The sequence below is a fragment of the Erinaceus europaeus genome, chromosome 13 (genome assembly GCF_950295315.1).
Source record: "Erinaceus europaeus chromosome 13, mEriEur2.1, whole genome shotgun sequence".
In the NCBI taxonomy this organism is placed as follows: domain Eukaryota; kingdom Metazoa; phylum Chordata; class Mammalia; order Eulipotyphla; family Erinaceidae; genus Erinaceus; species Erinaceus europaeus.
The window spans coordinates 36,139,778-36,158,244 of NC_080174.1; the positions used below are offsets into that span (position 1 = coordinate 36,139,778).

At 44.3% G+C, this 18,467-nt stretch overlaps 1 protein-coding gene across 5 annotated transcripts in view; it reads left to right on the forward strand.

Moving 5' to 3' along the window:
- The first annotated feature begins 11,611 nt into the window (after positions 1-11,611).
- ASAP3 (ArfGAP with SH3 domain, ankyrin repeat and PH domain 3) overlaps positions 11,612-18,467 on the forward strand; it is a 66,028-nt gene continuing 59,172 nt past the window's right edge. For 4 of the 5 annotated variants that reach the window (XM_016190645.2, XM_016190647.2, XM_060205509.1 and 1 more), the window contains exon 1: positions 11,612-11,864. In XM_016190645.2, the coding sequence (XP_016046131.1) occupies positions 11,736-11,864 (129 nt within the window). In that variant the 5' untranslated portion in view covers positions 11,612-11,735. Of the gene's footprint in view, positions 11,865-12,939; positions 13,011-18,467 lie in introns of all 5 variants that reach the window. The other variant, XM_060205508.1, reaches the window with a different exon arrangement.

An 18,467-nucleotide genomic window follows, 5' to 3' on the forward strand; every position in this document is an offset into this window, starting at 1 on the left:
TTCCAATCTTCCAAAAGTAGTTGTGTCAACATTAGACAAACAGTTCCAACCACCTCTGAAACACACTAAAAGTGACCACTTCAGGGATCCAGGAAACAAATGACCAGAAACCACCTCATACCATATATAAACAGTAACACTCAGGACACGAATTTTAAGACACCAAATACAATGGTTAACTGAAAAGAAACATTACAGAAATGAACCCAATGATAAAAAGAAATGACAAAAGTCCAGGAAAAAAAATCCCAACAAGCTAGAAGCAAATAAGAATGAGGACAACATCCAAACCTTAATCAATGCAATAGTCACAGGAGTGAAGAAAGTTTTTGAAGGTAATATCACCAGAAATGAAGAAACAACAAATAAGACTCTGAAAGAAAATACTATCTTGAGGTAGAGAGATGAAAGTTGAAATAGCTGAGTTAAGAGCACAACTAACTAAACAAGCTAATGCAGTATCTGAACAGGGTAATGAAATAGTTGAGGTACAGAAAACAGCCAATGGGAGTGAAAACAGAATAACTGAAGCAGAAAACAGAACTAGCAAGATTGAGGTGAATTAGAGAAAACTAAGAAAATAAGAGTACTACAAAAGAGATTAAGAGACTATGAAAAAAGCAACAGAGACATATAAGATGATCCCAAAAGAAATAATATATGGGAGTTGGGCAGTATCACAGCAGGTTAAGTACACATGGTGCAAAGCACAAGGACCGATGTAAGGATCCCAGTTCAAGCCCTGGCTCCCCACCTGTAGGGGAGTCACTTCACAAGCAGTGAAGCAGGTCTTCAGGTGTCTCTCTTTCTCTCCCCCCTCTGTCTTCCCCTCTTCTCTCCATTTCTTTCCTATCTAACAATAACAGCATCAATAACAACAACAATAATAACTAAAACAACAAGGGCAACAAAGGGGAAATAAATATTTTTTTTAAATTTTAAAGAAGTAATATATGCACTATTGACTTGCCAGAGAAAGAAAGCCAGGGGAAGAAAGCATTTTACAGGAGATAATAGCAGAGAACTTAAGGGAATTAAGTTCTCTTAACAACATAAAAGACATAAGGATTCAAGAATCCAAGAGAGTTCCAAACAGAATTGACCCAGACCTAAAGACACCAAGACACATCATATCTGAATTAAAAGGAACAAGGATAAAGAAAGGATTCTAAAGGTTGTAAGAGAAAAACAAAGAGTCACATATAGAGGAAAACCTTTAAGATTATTAGCAGATTTCTCCACACATACTCTAAAAGTCAGAACAGAATGGCAAGACATATATTGAGCACTCAATGAGAAAGGCTTTCAACCAAGACTATTGTAATAAAAGATAGGGATGTACATTACTTAATGATCAGAGGATCAGTCAACCAAGAAGGCTTAACAATTATTAACATGTACACACCCAATGAGGGGCCATCTAAATACATCAAACATCTACTCAAAGAGCTACAGTAATATATCAGTATCAGAGTAATAGTAGGAGACTTCAACACCCCACCCTCCCAACTTGACAGATCATCTGGGCAGAGAATTAATAAAGAAATGATAATTAAATGAAGAGATAGATAAATAAGAACTAGTGGACATTTTCAGAGTCATTTACTCCAAGAAACTGGAATACACATTCTACTCAAGTCTACATGGGACATTCTCAAGGACAGACCATGTGTTAATCCACAAAGACAGTGTCAACAAATTCAAGAGCACTGAAATCATCCCAAACATCTTCTCAGACCACAGTGTAATCAAAGTAGCACTTAACAATAAACCAAAAATTATTAAAAGTCCCAAACTATGGAGACTCAACAGTAAACTACTTAACAACTACTGGGTCAAAGAAGAAATTAAGGAATAAATTTAAATGTTTCAAGAATCAAATAAAAATGAAGACACGAGCTATCAAAATATTTGGGACGCAGCTAAGAGTACTCAGAGGGAAATTCATAGCCATCAAACACACATTAGTAAACAAGAAAAAGCTCAAGTAAACAACCCGACTGCACATCTTAGACTTAGATAAAGGGAACAAGGACTAAAATAACTAAACTTAGGACATAAATAAATAAATAACATCAAAAATAAGAGAACCATACAAAAGATCAATGAAGCTAAATGTTGGTTCTTTGAGAAGACTCAAATAAATAGGCGTATAAATGAAAGAGGAGATATTGCAACATACATCACATAAATCCAAAGTATCATGTGAGGCTTCTATGAACGACTATATGCCAGCAAGCTAGAGAACCTAGGAGAAATGGACAAGTTCCTAGATATATACAAACTTCCAAAATTAAAGAGGAACTAGAAAATGTGAACAGGCTAATCACAGCCAACAAAATTAAAACAATTATCAAGAACCTTCCCAACAATAAAAGTCTGGTCCAAGATGGTTTTACAAATGAATTCTACAAAACTTTCAGGGAAAAGTAAATACCTCTACTTTGAAAGCTGTACCTAAAGATTGAAGACACAGAAATATTCCCTTCCACCTTCTATGAAGTCAACATCACCCTGATTCCAAAAGCAGAGACACACACAAGGAGAGAGAGAGAGAGGGAGAGAAAGAGAGAAGAAAGAAAGAAAGAAAGAAAGAAAGAAAGAAAGAAAGAAAGAGAAAAGAAAACTAGGATCCAGACAGTTGCATACCAGTTTAAGCACACACACTACAGATCTTTTAAAAGATCTTTATTATTTTTATTATTTTTTTCTTTTAGTCTTTTATTTATTTATTGGGTAGAAAGAGAAATTGAGAGGGGAGGGGAGACAACAGGGAGAGAAAGAAAGAGAGATACCCACAGCACTGCTTCATCACTCTTGAAGCTTCCCCCCTGCAGGTGGATGGAGTTCCACTACTTGAACCTGGGTCTTTGAGCATAGCAATTTATGCATTCAACCAGATGTACCACCACCTGGTCCTAATTTTCATTATTTTTTAACAGAGAGAGAGAGAGAGACTGAGACCAGAGTCCTTTATAGTGATGCTGGGGATTGAACCAGGGACCTCAGAGTCTCAGAGGGCAGGAGTATTGCTGGGACTCAGTGCCAGCACTATGAATCCACTGCTCCTGGTGGCCATTTTGTCCTTTTTTTTTTTGGTTGTTGTTCTTTCTATTTTATTGGATAAGACAGAAATTGAGAGAGGAAGGGGAGATAGAGACCTGCAGACCTGCTTCACTGTTGCAAGTGGGAAGTAGGGCTTGAACCTGAGTCCTTGTGCATGGTAGTATGTGCCAGTGCTTGGCCGTGGAAAGTCCTTTTTTTTTTTTTTTTTAAACCAGAGCACTGTTCAGTTCTAGCTTATGGTGGTGTGGGGGATTGAACCTGGGACTTTGGAGCTTCAGGCATGAAAGTCTCTTTGCATAACCATTATGCTATCTACCCTCCACCCCTGGAAAGTCTTTAGTATTTTCATTATGCTGTGTCCCTGCCCAAGTTTTTTTTTTTTTTTTTTCTTATTCGTTACTATGAGAGAGAGTGAGTTTCACATGAAACAGAGAAATAGAAAAAAGGAAACACTACTCTTCTATATGCTGGGGATGAAACTGGGGAACTCAGTCATGAAAGACTAAAGTTCTACCAGTTAAGTTACCCAGCAGCAGCCTTTGAAGAGGTAACACAATGATTATGCAAAGAAACTTTTATAGTAATTAAAAGCTAAAAGACTTCTGAATAGCTTTGGTTGAGTTTTAAACAGATGGGGAGGGAGCGGGTGGTAGTGCACCTGGTTGAGCACACATGTTACAATGCACAAGGACCCAGGTCTGAGCCACCAGTCCCCTCTCAATTTGTGACCAACTCTATCCAATAATTAAGTAAAGATAATATAAAAAAATTGGGGTGTTTATTACATCATGGTACAGGAATACAGTATAGTATTATTTAGGTACAGCAAAATAGGCAATGGGGCAGAGATATTGGCTAGTCATTATGACCAGAGAGCCATGAGTCTTTTAAGCTAAATTTACTAGAGCTACATGTGTTCAGGTATCAGGAGAAAAAGCATGGCTGTCCGAGTTGAAGGAAAGTATGAAGAAAAGAGAGGTAGTTCTGGCAGGCTGGCATTAAAAGCACTTTCAACATATCCACAATTTCTTGTGGGTTTAGGTGAGTCTGTAGTATGCTCCTCCGTCAGCTGTATGCTAATTACATTCGTGTTTCAACAGACTTTCATGCCTAAGACTCTGAGGCCCTGGGTTCAGTCCCCAGCACCACCATAAGCCAGAGCTGAGCAGTGTTTTGGTCTATTTATCTATGATCTATCTTTCTCTCTAATTAAAATACAATAAAAATATTAATATGTAAATGTATATATTATTACTGATAGAAAGTGTGTGTGTTTCTGTCTCTCTCTCTTTCTCTCTCTGTGTGTGTGTGTGTGTGTGTGTGTGTGTGAGGAGAGATAGAGATGAAACCAGAGCATCACTTTGGCACATATGATGCCATGGATTGAATTCGAGACCTCATGTTTGTAAGTCCACCACTTTATCAACTGTGTCACTTACTGGGTCACTGAGGAGTTCTAAACAGAGGAGCAATAAATCAACTATGTGAGTTTAGGGACAGGGAGATCTATAAGGGAGTGAAGGTTTGAACTGGGTTGACCTTAATTGGTGTCACTCTGGAGATAGAGAAGTTGGTCTCACTTGTGAAGCATTTTAGGAAGCAGTAATTATTCTTGGTGGCTGAGTAGAGGTTGGTGGAAAGAGATAAGAAGGATGACCTCCAGGGGGTGCATGGTAATGCCTTCCACTAAAGCAGGGACTTATAAGATCCAGGACTAAGGGCAGAGTTCATATCCCATAAGCAGCTGGATACACAGATCTTAAATCAGAAGGCTCTAGACTGAAGACAGTCTTGGAAGATGTAACTCCTCAATAATGGCTCCTAAGATGTCCATGTATCAACTATCTTAAATATGTGTTATTTTATTTGATAAATGGAAGTGTGCAGATATTTGTTGTTAAAATTTGGAGGCTCTAGCTGGCCGGGCTAGCTTCATGGGCGGGTAACAGAGACTCAAGGACACATGGCTGGGCCGGGAAGCTGTATTTCTTTATTCAGGAACAACGATTCATAAACTAACCCAAACTAATCACCAAACAGAACTCTGTTGTCTCTTTCCCCCGCGGCGGCACCAAGCACTCTCTTACTCTCCAACTCTGGAACTCTGGAACCCTCTCGGGGCTCCTTGGGGTGGGGCCAAGCGGGCCTGCGAAACTAGCAGGACTGATCCAATTTTCTTGGCAGGGGGAGAGCTAGAACAACCCAATGTAAAGCATACAACAATTCCCCTTTTCTTTTTAACTAAATGACTACAGTATCAAGGGTGTGGGGTGAACAGAAACCTATATCGTACAGGAAATTTTTAAAAAAAGAAACTGGCATAAACATGGAGAAACATGTAAGCAAGTAACAAGAACCAGTGTGCTGCCAAGGGAAGGCCTGAGGGGGCCATGTTTTGCCTCTGTGGGCAAAACTTTATCAGCTTAAAAAAAACATTTCTTGCCTCTGGGGGGCGTACTTGCCTCGACAGGCATTTGCATGGGGGTGGGGAATGGCCTAGAGTCCCAAAGGCAGCTGGCTGCAATTTACTTACCATGAAACAAAACTTGTTATTAGCATAACCACAGCACAATCTAAACTTTCTAATAGAGAAGGAATTTGAGACTTTTACATATCAACAACGTCTTTTTAACCTTTTGTTACACCCATTCAAGATGGAGACACACCCTAGGTGTGCGCAGGAAAGAAAACCTCAGGCATGAGAATAATCAGCATAGCCATTGTGTAGTCTACCATTTCTAATAGAGAAGGTAATCGAGAGTTTTACATATCAACAAGTCTATTTAACCTTTTGTTTAGAGCAACTTAGTTAAAATATATTGATTGTTAACTAATTTTTACCTCGGACTTTAAATGTAAGTTAATTTTATCTTTATGAGAATTACGTTGAAAACCTTTTTCATTTAACTTTCACTAGTAAGAATTTAGCCTTAAAGTTACTGTTTACCAAACTTTAAACATACACATAAACATGGTCATTAATGCACAAGGAGAGAAACCTTTGTTACGAAGACATGTCATTTCAAACACGAATTTAGATATGTACTGTCTTAGTTGTTGGGGGGGTGCGTTGTCCAGTGGTGGTCTCTTGGGCAGCTTCACTTCTAGGAATTGCAGGTTGTGATCTCTGTACAAATCTCTGCGTACTCCAGCTTGTCTGCCTTCAGACCGGACCGGCAGTTGGAGATCTCGTGTGTCCAGTTTCGGCAGGGAGCCCGGGGGTCTGGGAGGTCCGGGATTGTTCCAGAATTCATAGCACGAGGGCGGGCGGGCCAGCCTTGTAGAAGGCGCGGGCCTAGGTGCCCAGGGGTGGCGGCCATGATAGGCCGCCGCGGCCCTGCCCCATGGCCCTGTCATGTCTGCTGCCCTGCTCGCAGTGGCCGAGCAGCATGGAGGGATCACACGTCCAGTGCCCTGTGCCACGCAGTGGAGAGCCGGCTCCTGTGGGCTGGCCTGCGTGCTGGCATTGGGCTCCTGTGTGGTGGCATCGGGCTCCTGCGTGCTGGCGTCGGGCTCCTGCATGCTGGCGTCGGCCTCCTGCAGGCTGTAGGGCTGCGGGGCTGCGGGCGCGGTGCGCGGGGTTGTCTGGGCGCAACCGGCTGCCTGGCTGTTTAACCAGGTGGAAACAGCAGCTCCACGCCTCGCCTCCCGCCCGCTGGCTATTCCCGCTGGCTGTTCTGAGTTCGCCTGAGCAAGTGGAAACCACAGAGTGGTCCAGAGATAAATGTTCCAGAAACAGCAAAACAGTCTCGTGAAGAAAGAGCAGAGGCCTTTGGAGATCTCTTCACAAGCAGAAGAGAAGGCCATAGTGCATAGGTAGCCAAATTGTCTTCACTTATCTGAGAGATGTGCAGGTCAGCCCCACGTTGGGCGCCATTTATTGTTAAAATTCAGAGGCTCTAGTTGGCCGGGCTAGCTTCACGGGCGGGTAACAGAGACTCAAGGACACACGGCTGGGCAGGGAAACTGTATTTCTTTATTCAGGAACAATGATTCATAAACTAACCCAAACTAATCACCAAACAGAACTCTGTTGCCTCTTTCCCCCGCGGCGGCACCAAGCACTCTCTTACTCTCCAACTCTGGAACTCTGGAACCTTCTCGGGGTTCCTTGGAGCGGGGACAAGCGGGCCCACGAAACTAGCAGGACTGATCCAATTTTCTTGGCAGGGGGAGAGCTAGAACAACCCAACAGATATTATGAAATTAAGAATATCAAGATTGGAAGATTGTCCTGGATTATCTGGGTGGGTGATGAACATAATCATAAATTGCTTATAAAAAGGAGGTAAAGGGCAATCCAACTGAAGCAATATGACACAGAAGAAAGATGTTCTTGTAGATGGAGGAAGTAGACCACAAGTTAAAAAATGCAAAGAATGCAGGTGGAGAAGATGGAAAAGGTAAGGAAAATGCATATTCCTTTAGCACCTCTGTAGGGAGTACAGTGCTGCTGCAGATACTGTTATTGTAGTCCAATAAAATGTCCTTCACATTTTCTGACCTCCAGAACTTCAAGAGAATAAATGCATGTGAATTCAAGTTGCCAGATTCACTTATGCTTTGTCACAGCAGCAATAGGAAACTAACACAGAAGACACCAACTTTAATGGTGTAAAGGAAGCTAGCTGGTGGTGTTAGATAAAGGTATCCAGGAAGTCTGGGTACAATGAGAAGAGCAGAGGGTCTGTGAGAGAGCTCTCATGTCTCCAGACACTGAGAAAGTATGTCTCTGAAATCACCCTGAGAAGCAATCAGAGAGGAAGATCACAGAAGGAAATAGCCCCAGGATTCAAGAGTAAGAATATTTCAAGGAGTTAGTAGTGCCTCCTATTCCCCCTCCTCTGTCACCCCTGTCCTCCTCCTCCTCCTTTTTAAGATTTATTCATTTATTAGAGTGATTCAGAGAAAAGAACCAGAGCATCACTCTGGCATATGCAGTGCTGGGACCTCATATATGTAAGTCCATTGTTCTAGTCCTTTTGCACCTCTCAGGCTGTAGGAATAGTTAGCTGTACCAAACACTCCTTCAAATCAAGTAAAAAAAAAAAAGTATTGCATTTTAGAGACAGAGATACTAGTTGACCTTGAAATCACTCTTTGGACTAGTCTGGGCTGAAAACAGACTGGAGGGGGTTGAAGAATAGATGAGATCGGTGAGCTCTGGTTATATTTCACAATATGTTTGTCATATCTTCTTTTTTAAATTTTTTTTTATTTAAGAAAGGATTAATTAACAAAACCATAGGGTAGGAGGGGTACAACTCCACACAATTCCCACCACCCAATCTCCATATCCCACCCCCTCCCCTGATAGCTTTCCCATTCTCTATCCCTCTGGGAGCATGGACCCAGGGTCATTGTGGGTTGCAGAAGGTAGAAAGTCTGGCTTCTGTAATTGCTTCCCCGCTGAACATGGGCGTTGACTGGTTGGTCCATACTCCCAGTCTGCCTCTCTCTTTCCCTAGTAGGGTGTGTCTCTGGGGAAGCTGAGCTCCAGGACACATTGGTGGGGTCTTCAATCCAGGGAAGCCTGGCCAGCATCCTGATGGCATCTGGAACCGTTTCCAGGAGATGTGGTCAGAGCTCAGCCACTAGCAGCTTCTCAGTTCGCCATCTTCCGGGAAACCCTTGTCATATCTTCTTAACCAGGTTCAGCATAAGTTTAACTCTTTTACACCAGTAGTATAAGCTCATTATAGAAAAATGAATGCAAGATTTACCAAAAGAAAAAAAAAAACACCTGTTGGGCATTATGCCAGCTCCCCTGCATTGCTTGATGCTGTGGTCTATTTACATAATCATTATTTTGCCTGAGACCCGCCCTACCTGCAGGGTATTGGTTAATCCCACTGTTTAGAACCTACGCAACAGCTGCTATGGAAGTTTTCTACCTTTGTGCTCTTTTCTCCACCCCCTCTTCTAGCCATTTCCTTTTCCCACTTGCCACTTCCAGTTAAAAAGATATATAAAGGTATTGTCTCTGATCAATAAAGGCATTGCCTTGCGTTCCCACACTGCCACGAATTCCTGGTCTCTCTCCTATGTTGCTGAGTAAGCAGCAGCCCAGGTTGGCTCTGGTTGAGTTCTCTCCAACACAGAGAGCACATGCCTGGGAAGAAACACCCTCATGCTAGCCCGGCATATACCCTTAGATAGTAATATCTTAGTGTCTATCTTTTCAGGCCTAAATTAAAAAAAAAAAATTCTTATTTATACTTAATTATTTTGGATAGAGACAGAGAAATTATAAAGGAAGAGGGGATAGAAAGGGAAAGCAACACCTGGAGCACCACTTCATTTCTCCTGAAGCTTTCCCTCTGCAGGTGGGGGCCTGGCGCTTGTACACCAGGTCCTTGCGTACTCTAATGTATACTCTCAACCAGAAGTGCCACCACCTTGCCGCGTCCCCTGGCTTTTTTCCCTATGAAAAATATATAACCCTCTCAATAACTCTATGGGGTAAAAATACCATTAGGACATGGGTTGTGAGATAGCTCACCTGGTAATAGAGTACATGATTGCCCTAGGTCCCAGTCCTGCACTATAGTGAAATCACATTGCATCACAACAGACAGCACTTGTAGGCATCACAGGTGATGAAGTGGTGTTGTGGTGTCTCTCTCTGTTATGCCTGTCACTCTCTCCTCTTTCAAAATAAAGAATAAAAATTTCAGACAGGGAGACCACTAAGCTCAGCGGTGTTATCACATATGAACAAGGTCCTGGCTTCACTCTCAGTATAGCCTAAGAAAAAGTATCATTAGGCCATTTTAAGAGGAGGATATTCAGGCTCATAGAAATAAACAGCTTACTCAGTTTACACAGCTGGTCTCAACCACAGCACCAAGCTTAGAATTTGGGTCTGACTTTATAACCAGTGTTCTTTATGCTTCATTCTTCCTTGTTTGTATTCTGTCCTATTTACCTCAAGGCATCTTTTATAGAGGGCCTCAGCCTCTAGAATGAAATCAAAGATTTCTTTTTTATTTTATTTGCCTCCAAGGTTAGCAGTGGAGTTTAGTGCCTGCACTAGGAATCCATTGCTCCTGGTGGCTTTATTCCATTGATGTTGTTGCTGCTGCTGATGTTGTTGGATAGGACAGAGAGAAATTGAGAGAGGAAGGAAGACAGAGAGGGGAGAGAAAGACATCTGTAGACCTGCTTTGAGCCCTCTGCATTTAACCCGCTGCACTACTGCCCAACTCCCTAACCAAAATAGATTTCTATCCTGAGCCTTATACCTTGTCCACCCAAGACTATAGTGATTCCCAATAAGCAGATATTAGGAGGTGTGGGTGGGGGAGAGAACTAGGGGTGAATTGAGGAGGGGAAGGTGACTGATCTCAGAAAGAAAGGTATGGGATAAGAATACAGGAAGGAATAGAGGAGCAAGAAGTGTCAGAGCTTTCACAGAGCACATGTATGTGCTATGTTCTTGTCCCCAAACTACAACTAAGGGGGCATCAGACTTCCCAGATAAGAAAACTGAGGTTAAGGGGCTAGGGAGACAGCATAATGGTTATACAAAAGCCTTTCAAGCCTGAGGCTCTGAGGTCCCAGATTCAATCCATGGCCCCACCATAAGCCAGAACTGAGCAGTGTTCTGGTCCCTTTCTCTCTCTTGGTATCTTTCCCTCTGTATCTACTCTTTGTCATTAAAGTAAACTAAATAAAATATTTTAAAAAAAAAAAGAAAGAAAACTTAAGTTACAAAGTGGAATAGCAACCAGGGAGGTGGTACTGCAGCTAGAGCTCTGGATTTGCAAGCATGAGGTCCTGAGTTCGATTCCCAGCATTTAATGTGCCGGAGTGGTGATCTTTAAATAATAATCACTGTTGTTATTAATTTTTTAAAATATGCACTGAATTATAAAGTTCAGTGAGGTTAGTATGCAAAAGCTGAGGTGTGTGTGTGTGTTATGTCTAGGGTGATTGGGACAAAGCCGGGCAAGGAGTTTTGCACGGCTGGGAATCAAGCTGAAGGTCTTGTGAGCTGAGAACTAGCTGGCAGAAGAGGAAGAGGCCAGGCACTTAAGGGGGAAGTGTAGGGATGGGAGACTGGGGCGGTAGGAGGGGATAGGACTTGAGAGAGCGGAGTCTTGAAGGCCTAAAGGAGGGCGGGATGCAGAGGCCTGGGGAGGGTCTTGTCCGTGTCTGAGCGGCGGGGCCAGAGCCCCCGCACAGAGCTAAAAGGGCGAAGCTCCTGGGGCCCAGCGGCCTGGGGCCGGCCCAGCGGGGAGCCTAGCCGGTGGCCGGGGGCCGGGGACCGGCCGAGAGCTCCGCGAGGGGCCGAGGGCTGGGCGGAACGGCAGGAGGGATGTGGAGAACAGGGCTCCCGGAGCCTGGGGACGCAGTGCGGGGCTAAAGGGGAGGGGCGGGGCTAAGCGGGCGAGGCGGGGCGGGGCGGGGGCGGCGGGGGCGGGGCGGGGGCGGGGCTGGGGTGGGGGGGAGAGGGGGTTGGGGAGCGGGGGGCGGGGGCGGGGGCGGGGCGGGGCGGGGGCGGGGGCGGGGGCTGGGCGGGGGGGCGGGGGCGGGGTGGGGGGTGGGGCGGGTGGAGGCTCGGACAGCTTCCCAGGCAGGCGGGCGCTCAGGCTGGTCCCGCGACCTGCAGCAGGCGCCTCCAGTTCCCAGCTGCCGCCGCCCCTGCGCTCCATACCGGCTCCGCCATGCCTAAGCAGTTCAGCGTCGCCGAGTTCCTAGCCGTCACCGTCGAGGACCTCAGTTCCCCAGCCGGGGCCGCCGCCTTCGTCGCCAAGATGCCTCGGTGCCGGGGGGCGGTGTTGGCGCGGGAGGAGGTGAGAGGGGCCGTGGTGGGAGGGGTCTGGGGTCTGTGCAAGGCCTCGCCTTGACCTTGGCAGGCTGACAGCATTTTGCTAAGGCAACTACCACCTTCGAGAAACCTGCCCCTCCCCAAGATCTGTGAGAACCGAATGCAAGTCAGATTTCTGCATGCCTGAGGGAACTTTTGTGGGGTCGAGGTCACCTCGACAGTAAACTTCTCAGACCGAACGACACACCCTCAAGTGCTCTTGGTGACCTGCCTGGTTGCGTGTGTGTTTGCTTGGCGCCTTGCTGCATCTATTTTGGTTTCATCTTAGGAAACCTCCCGCTCCTCAACCATCACCTAGTTTGCCCCCGCAAGTTACTCCCCTTCTGGAAAGTAGGCAGGGCTTCCCGACTTAGTCCAGAGTCGACTTCTTCCAGGCTGCAGGGAATATCCAACCCCCCCACCCTTCCACCTGGACCCCAGGCTTTGAGATCTGCCCCATGTTAGTGGAATGAAGGTGCCAGGAGCTGAGGTTCACCTTGGCCAGACTGTTGGCAAGTTTGTAGTTTCCTCTCCCATCCCCACTTCTCTTTGTCTTTCCAGCAGAGCGTCCCCGGGCCTTTCGTCCTTGCAGACTGCCCCACCCCATTCCCCTTTTCATTGGAGTTCGTTCCTCTTCTCAGACCTGCCATACTACTTCTGGCCTCCTCTGCCGGGGAATGCTGTGGGGCAGACACCCTAAGGCTATGAGGGAACGATGAATTTTTGCAGCTTTCTTAAGAGTATTGAGCACGATGAATTTTTGCAGCTTTCTTAAGAGTATTGAGCACCTACTATGCTCTGTAGCTTTGATTTGCCCAGTCCATGTCGGGGCAGTCTCTTTCTTTTCTCTCCTGGCAGGTTCAGTCTCCGGTCTACAATCTGTGTAACACTTTATAAGTGTGATAGGGAGTGGTGGAAAGAGGATTGGCTTTGGGGAGAGGCCGACCTGTGTTCAAATTCTGGCTCTGTAATCTGCCAGCTGAGTGAGCATGGGTGACCCAGGGTACTGGAGCTCCACTCTTGCTATCTGTAAAATGGGGATAACAACGTTTACCTCACAGGGCTTTGGTGTTACATGATGCAGTGTGGGTGAAGCATGCATCCTGACAAATGGAATCAATGGAACTATCAGGTAATCAATGGAACTTTTTTTTAAACAAAGATTTTATTTATTCATTCATGAGAAAGAGGAGGAGAGCGAGAAAGAACCAGACATCACTCTGGTACGTGTGCTGCCTGGGATTGAACTGGGGACCTCACGCTTGGAGTCCAGTGCTGTGCCACCTCCCAGACCACTCCATGGAACTTTTTTTTTTTAATTTTATTTATTGATTGATGAGAAAGATAGGAGAGAGAAAGAACCAGATATCTCTCTGGTACACATGCTGCCGGGGATTGAACTCAAGACCTCATGCTTGAGAGTCTTAATGCTTTATCCACTGTGCTACCTCCTGGACCACTCGATGGAACTTTATATTCACTCTTTTCATTCTCATTTCTCTCATAGAGCTTAGCTTAGAATTTTGTCCACAGTAGGGGATATACTATTCATATATAATTTATTTATTTTATTAATGAGAGAGAACCAAAATATCATTCTAGCATATGTAATGCCTGGGTTGAACTCTGGAGCTCATGCTTGAGTGTCCAGTGCTTTATCCACTGTGTCACCTATTTATTAAATTGATTTATTTTCTTGGGCAGAATCAGTAGCTTGGAGTTCACCACCTGAGAAATGTGGACATTACTCTGAAGCCACACTGTCTCATTCTGAAGAGTGAACTCCCTAAGTTTTGTCTTCATAACTGTTATAATCTGCATTTTATAACTTGGAAAAGTTTAGTGCCATTGTTATCCTAGGGCCTTTATAGCTTACTCTCTTTTCTGGGTTGCTCATTAAAATACTAAATCAGAGCAGGAGCAGGTAAGGAGGCCTGTACTCTGGACCCTTCTCTAGGGACAGAAATGCCCATTTATTTATACCCGTGTCTCTGGTCTAGCCTGCCTTGGCATGTGCAAGCACTTGTTTGTGAAGTGGTTAGGAAGTCTTTGGAATGGGTTTGGAGATCACAATATACTCTGCTCAGGGCTCAGCTCTGCCCCCATTTCAGCCCAGATGAAGACTGGTCTCCTTAGCCTCTGGGAGGTGCATGCAAGTGATTTATTATTTATTTATTTATTTTCAATTAAAAGGCTTATGACTTCAAACACCACAGCTTTCCTCTTTGGTGTTTCAATGCCTCAAAGCTAGAATCTGACCTTTGGATTGGACTTTCTGAGGGTTCCTATTTGGCTTACATTCATGTTTATATTTACACGTAGTATGATGTGGCATTCTTCCCCTGCCACCCCCAATCCACTCTTTTCTCATTGTGAGACCCTGTATTTTTATGAGGGAGTATTAAGATAGATAATCATTTCATCAAACACCTTCTTCTTGTTCTGGACCCTTTACATTCATCATCTCATTGGTATTCACAATAACAGTGGTGAAAATGGACTCAGGGAGGTCTTAGAGTGGGCCTGTCTAAGGTTATACACTGTCCAGTTCTCCATACTGTTTCTATACTAGAAACTAAGAACATAAAAATGTTGCTCTGGTTTGCTGTCTGCTTCCTAACTTATGGAGATAGATAGGAACAACAGGAATCTAATGAGTGCCCAGAGAAGGATATAGTTTGTTTTATATGAGCCACATGCAGCTGGGAAAAAGAGAACAGTAGGATTGGTGCAGCTAGGGAGAGCTTCCTGGAGGAAGTGACACTTTCACAGAAGTTCAAGAAGGATGGAAATACTCCAGCAAATGGAGAGGACTAATGAGTACATTTGGAGGCTGGTGGAAAGACAGTATATTCAAGAACCTAATAAGCCATTTTGACCAGTGCCAAGAACTCATGCTATGTTGTGCATCTCAAACTTCCTATAAACTTATATTTCCCAGTGGATCTTAGATGAAATAGCACATCACTGGTAGGGGATCTCTTTTAAACTTTTTAAATAATTTTATTATTGTATAGAGTCATAGGGAAAATGAGAGGGGAGGGAAAGATAGAGAGGGAGAGAGACAACTTCAGCCCTGCTTCACCACTCAGAAAGATTTCCCCCTGCAGGTGGGAACCAAGGGCTTAAACCTGCATCCTTGCACTCTGTAGTGTGTGTGCTTAACCAGGTGCACCACTGCCCCCCCCCCCCAGTAGAGGATCTTTAAAGACATGCTTGTTTATTTGTTTTTAAGATTTAATGAAGTTCTAGTTGTCTAAAGGATGTAATTTTTTTTTTTAAAGATTTATTTGTGAGAGAGGAAAGGAGGAAGAAAGAATCAGAGTATCACCATGGCACATATAATGGGCCTCATGCTTGACGGTCCAATGCTTAGTCCACTGTGTCACCTCCTGAGCCACAGGATATAATCATTTTTAATTAGAAATGTAAAAGCATGGGAGCTGGACAGTGGCACACCCAGCTAAGTGCACACATGACCACGTGGCCAGTGTTCAAGCTCCCGGCTCCCCACCTGCAGGGGGGATGCTTCATGAGTGGTGAAGCAGTTTCTCTCACTCTCCCTCTCTTGTCTCCTCTTCCCTCTTAGTACCTCTCTGTTTTATCAAATAAAACAGAAAGGAAAAAACAGGGTGGGGGGAATGGCTTATGGGAGTGGTAGGTTTATAATGTGGACACTGAGGACCAGTGATAACCCTGGAGGCAAAAGAAAACAACAGAAAAAGGTAAAGTCATCCCTGACCACATCTCACAATTCCCCAGAGCTAATTGCTGTGGGAAAAATACATTATCTATGAAGGAATGGGAGCTAGGGTGAATGTTTGTCCCTCTTGATGAAATGTTTTTTTGTGTTTTTTTTTCCAAAAAATGATGGAAGGAGGGAGAAAGAGAGATACTTTCAGCAGTAATTCACTGCTAGTGAAGCTTCCCCTTTGCAGGCTTGAACCTAAGTCCTTGAGCATGCTAATAATGTATGTGCTAAACTGAGTATGTCACCCACTGGCCGCTCATAATTTTACATGTGGTTGGAGTGAAATTTATCTTGTCTTTTATGACATTTGTCTTTCTCCATCTTTTATTCTTTGAATTTTTTAAAAATTAATTTATTATCTGATAGAGACAGAGAGAAATGGGCAGGGGTAGATAGCATAATGGTTATGCAAAGAGGTTCTCAAGTACCAGGTTCAGTCCCCTGCACCACTATCAGCCACATGAGTAGTGCTCTGGTAAAAATAAATAAACAAACAGAGAGAAATTGAGAACAGAGGGAGGGAAGGAGGGAGGGAGAGAGAGAGAGAGAGAGGGAGACCGAGACCTGAAGCCTACTTCACTGTGACTCATGAAGCTTTCCCTCTGCAGGTAGGGACCACTGACTTGAACCTGGGTCTTGCGCACTGTAGTGTGTGTACTTAACTAGGTGCACCACTGTCTGACCCATGCTTTTCTATTTTTTTTTTTTTAAGAAAAAAATTTAATGAGATCAGGCGGTGGCCTACCAGGTTAAGCGCACATTGTAGGAAGCTTAAGGACCTGAGCAAGGTTCCCAGTTCGGTTCAATCCCCTGGCTCCCCACCTGCAGGGAGATCACTTCACAAGCGGTGAAGCAGGTCTGCAAGTGTCTCTCTGTCTCTTCCTATCTCTCCCTCTCCTCTCAACTTCTCTCTGTTCTATCCAAAAAAATTGAAGAAAAAAAAAATGGCCACAGGAGCAGTGGATTTGTAGTGCAGGCACTGAGCCCCAGTGATAACCCTGGAGGGAAAAAAAAGAAAACCATTTTTTCCCAATTCTTGATATTCATGTGAATTTAACATTCTGCCCCACCCCGTGTCTCTATTTGTTTCACCCCCAAAATTACAGATTTTACTTTATAAAAATGATGAAAGTCATAGAGTCTTAGAGATTTTTTCAAGAAAAATAAATCCCCTCATACTTGTTTATATTGAAGAGAAATTTGTTTTAAGGAATTTGAGGTGCCTCATGGGACTGAAGTAAGGAGGCCTCACTTGAGGTTGGGAAGTGATCAGAGGAATAGAAGCAATTGTTTCCTCCTTCTGTCTAGCTTCTATTTCTTTTTGCACATTTAAGCTGTGCTTTTGCTGTCAGGTCCTAGAGCATAGCTTCAGCTCCCATATTCATATGAACTCACTGGTAAGTTTAGCTAAAGGTAAACGGAGCACTCTTGTGTCCCACTTTAAGTTCCTGGCAGAGAGCTTGGTGGCCCAGCCCAGCTTCTGGGTTGATTCCAGAAGCTAGTCTCCACCCTTGGTTTCATCAACAGAGGTCATGGAGGGATATATTCAGACAGGGTTAACATAACTACAAAGACCTACTCTGTGGCAAGGGTATTTTTCAAAGAGGGAAAGGGCCTTTATAGGCCCTTCTCCACAGGGCGTTTCCATTGGCACAATCTAGACTCCAAGGACAGCTGAAATGTTCATTCTCCTTTGTGCCTCCCTGGTCATCTAGGCATATTGAAGCCCTAGTTTGGAAACCTTTATTGTATGGGTTGTTTGTTTATTTTTCTTGTTAAATATTTATTAGTGGGTGAGGAGAGAAGGGGCAAAAGGAGGAGAGGGAGAGACAACCAGAGCATCACTCTGACACATGCAATTCTGGGCATCAAACTTGCTTGAGGGTCCAACCCTTTATTTATTGCCTTGGCTACTATTGTAGGGGAATTTAAATGATGAATTGGTGGAGGTGGGTGGTGGCTCAGTAGGGTGATTACACAGGAGGACCCTGGTTCAAGCTCCTGGTCCCCACCTACAGAGAGGAAGTTTCATAAGCAGTGAAGCGGTGCTGGTCCTGGTCCCCCCTTTCTCTCTCTGTCACCCCTTCCCCTCTCAATTTCTCTCTATACTATCAAATCTAAGAAAGGAAAGGGGGGGAAGGAAAAAGAATAAAAAATTTAAAAATAAACAATGAATTGGTAAGCTAAGGATATGCAGCATGACTTAGACAGTCTTAAGCATTTGGAACTTTGGGCAGTAGGAACCGGTGGATATAGTCATGTTGCCCAAGGAATGGACAAGGGTGGCCTGCCAAGGGACTCAGCAGACAGTACTGTACTTAGGGACTGCTCCAGACCAGATCCTGTATGACTGAACTTATGGCTCAGTAAGAGACACCCTTTCTGACCCACCAATTTTACAGTCTGAGGAAGACAAGTGATGAGCAGGAAAACAAGCTAGCAATTGTATATTGCATGAAGTGGCATAAAGGCTCATGTGGCTGGTCACGGGCTTCTTGAGGTTTGTTCTGGGTCCTCTCTCTTCAGAGAATCTCACTCACACCCATGCTTTCAATTCTCTCTATCTTTTGGTGACTCACCTATTTGTACCTACCTCTAGTTCAGACCCTCATGTCCAACTGCTCCCTTGACCTAGATGTCTCAGCATGTCCCAACCCCCCCCCCCAGGCTGGTCCTTCCAGTGTTCCCATCTCATATGAGTGGCACCTCCCTCTATTCTGTGACCCAAGCCAGAAGCCTCACACTTCCACATGGCTACTTCATAATCCAGGGTGATCAGCATCACCTCCTAAGCATCTCTGTAGTCTTGGCCACTTTTCTGCATCCTTGTCCTAGTCC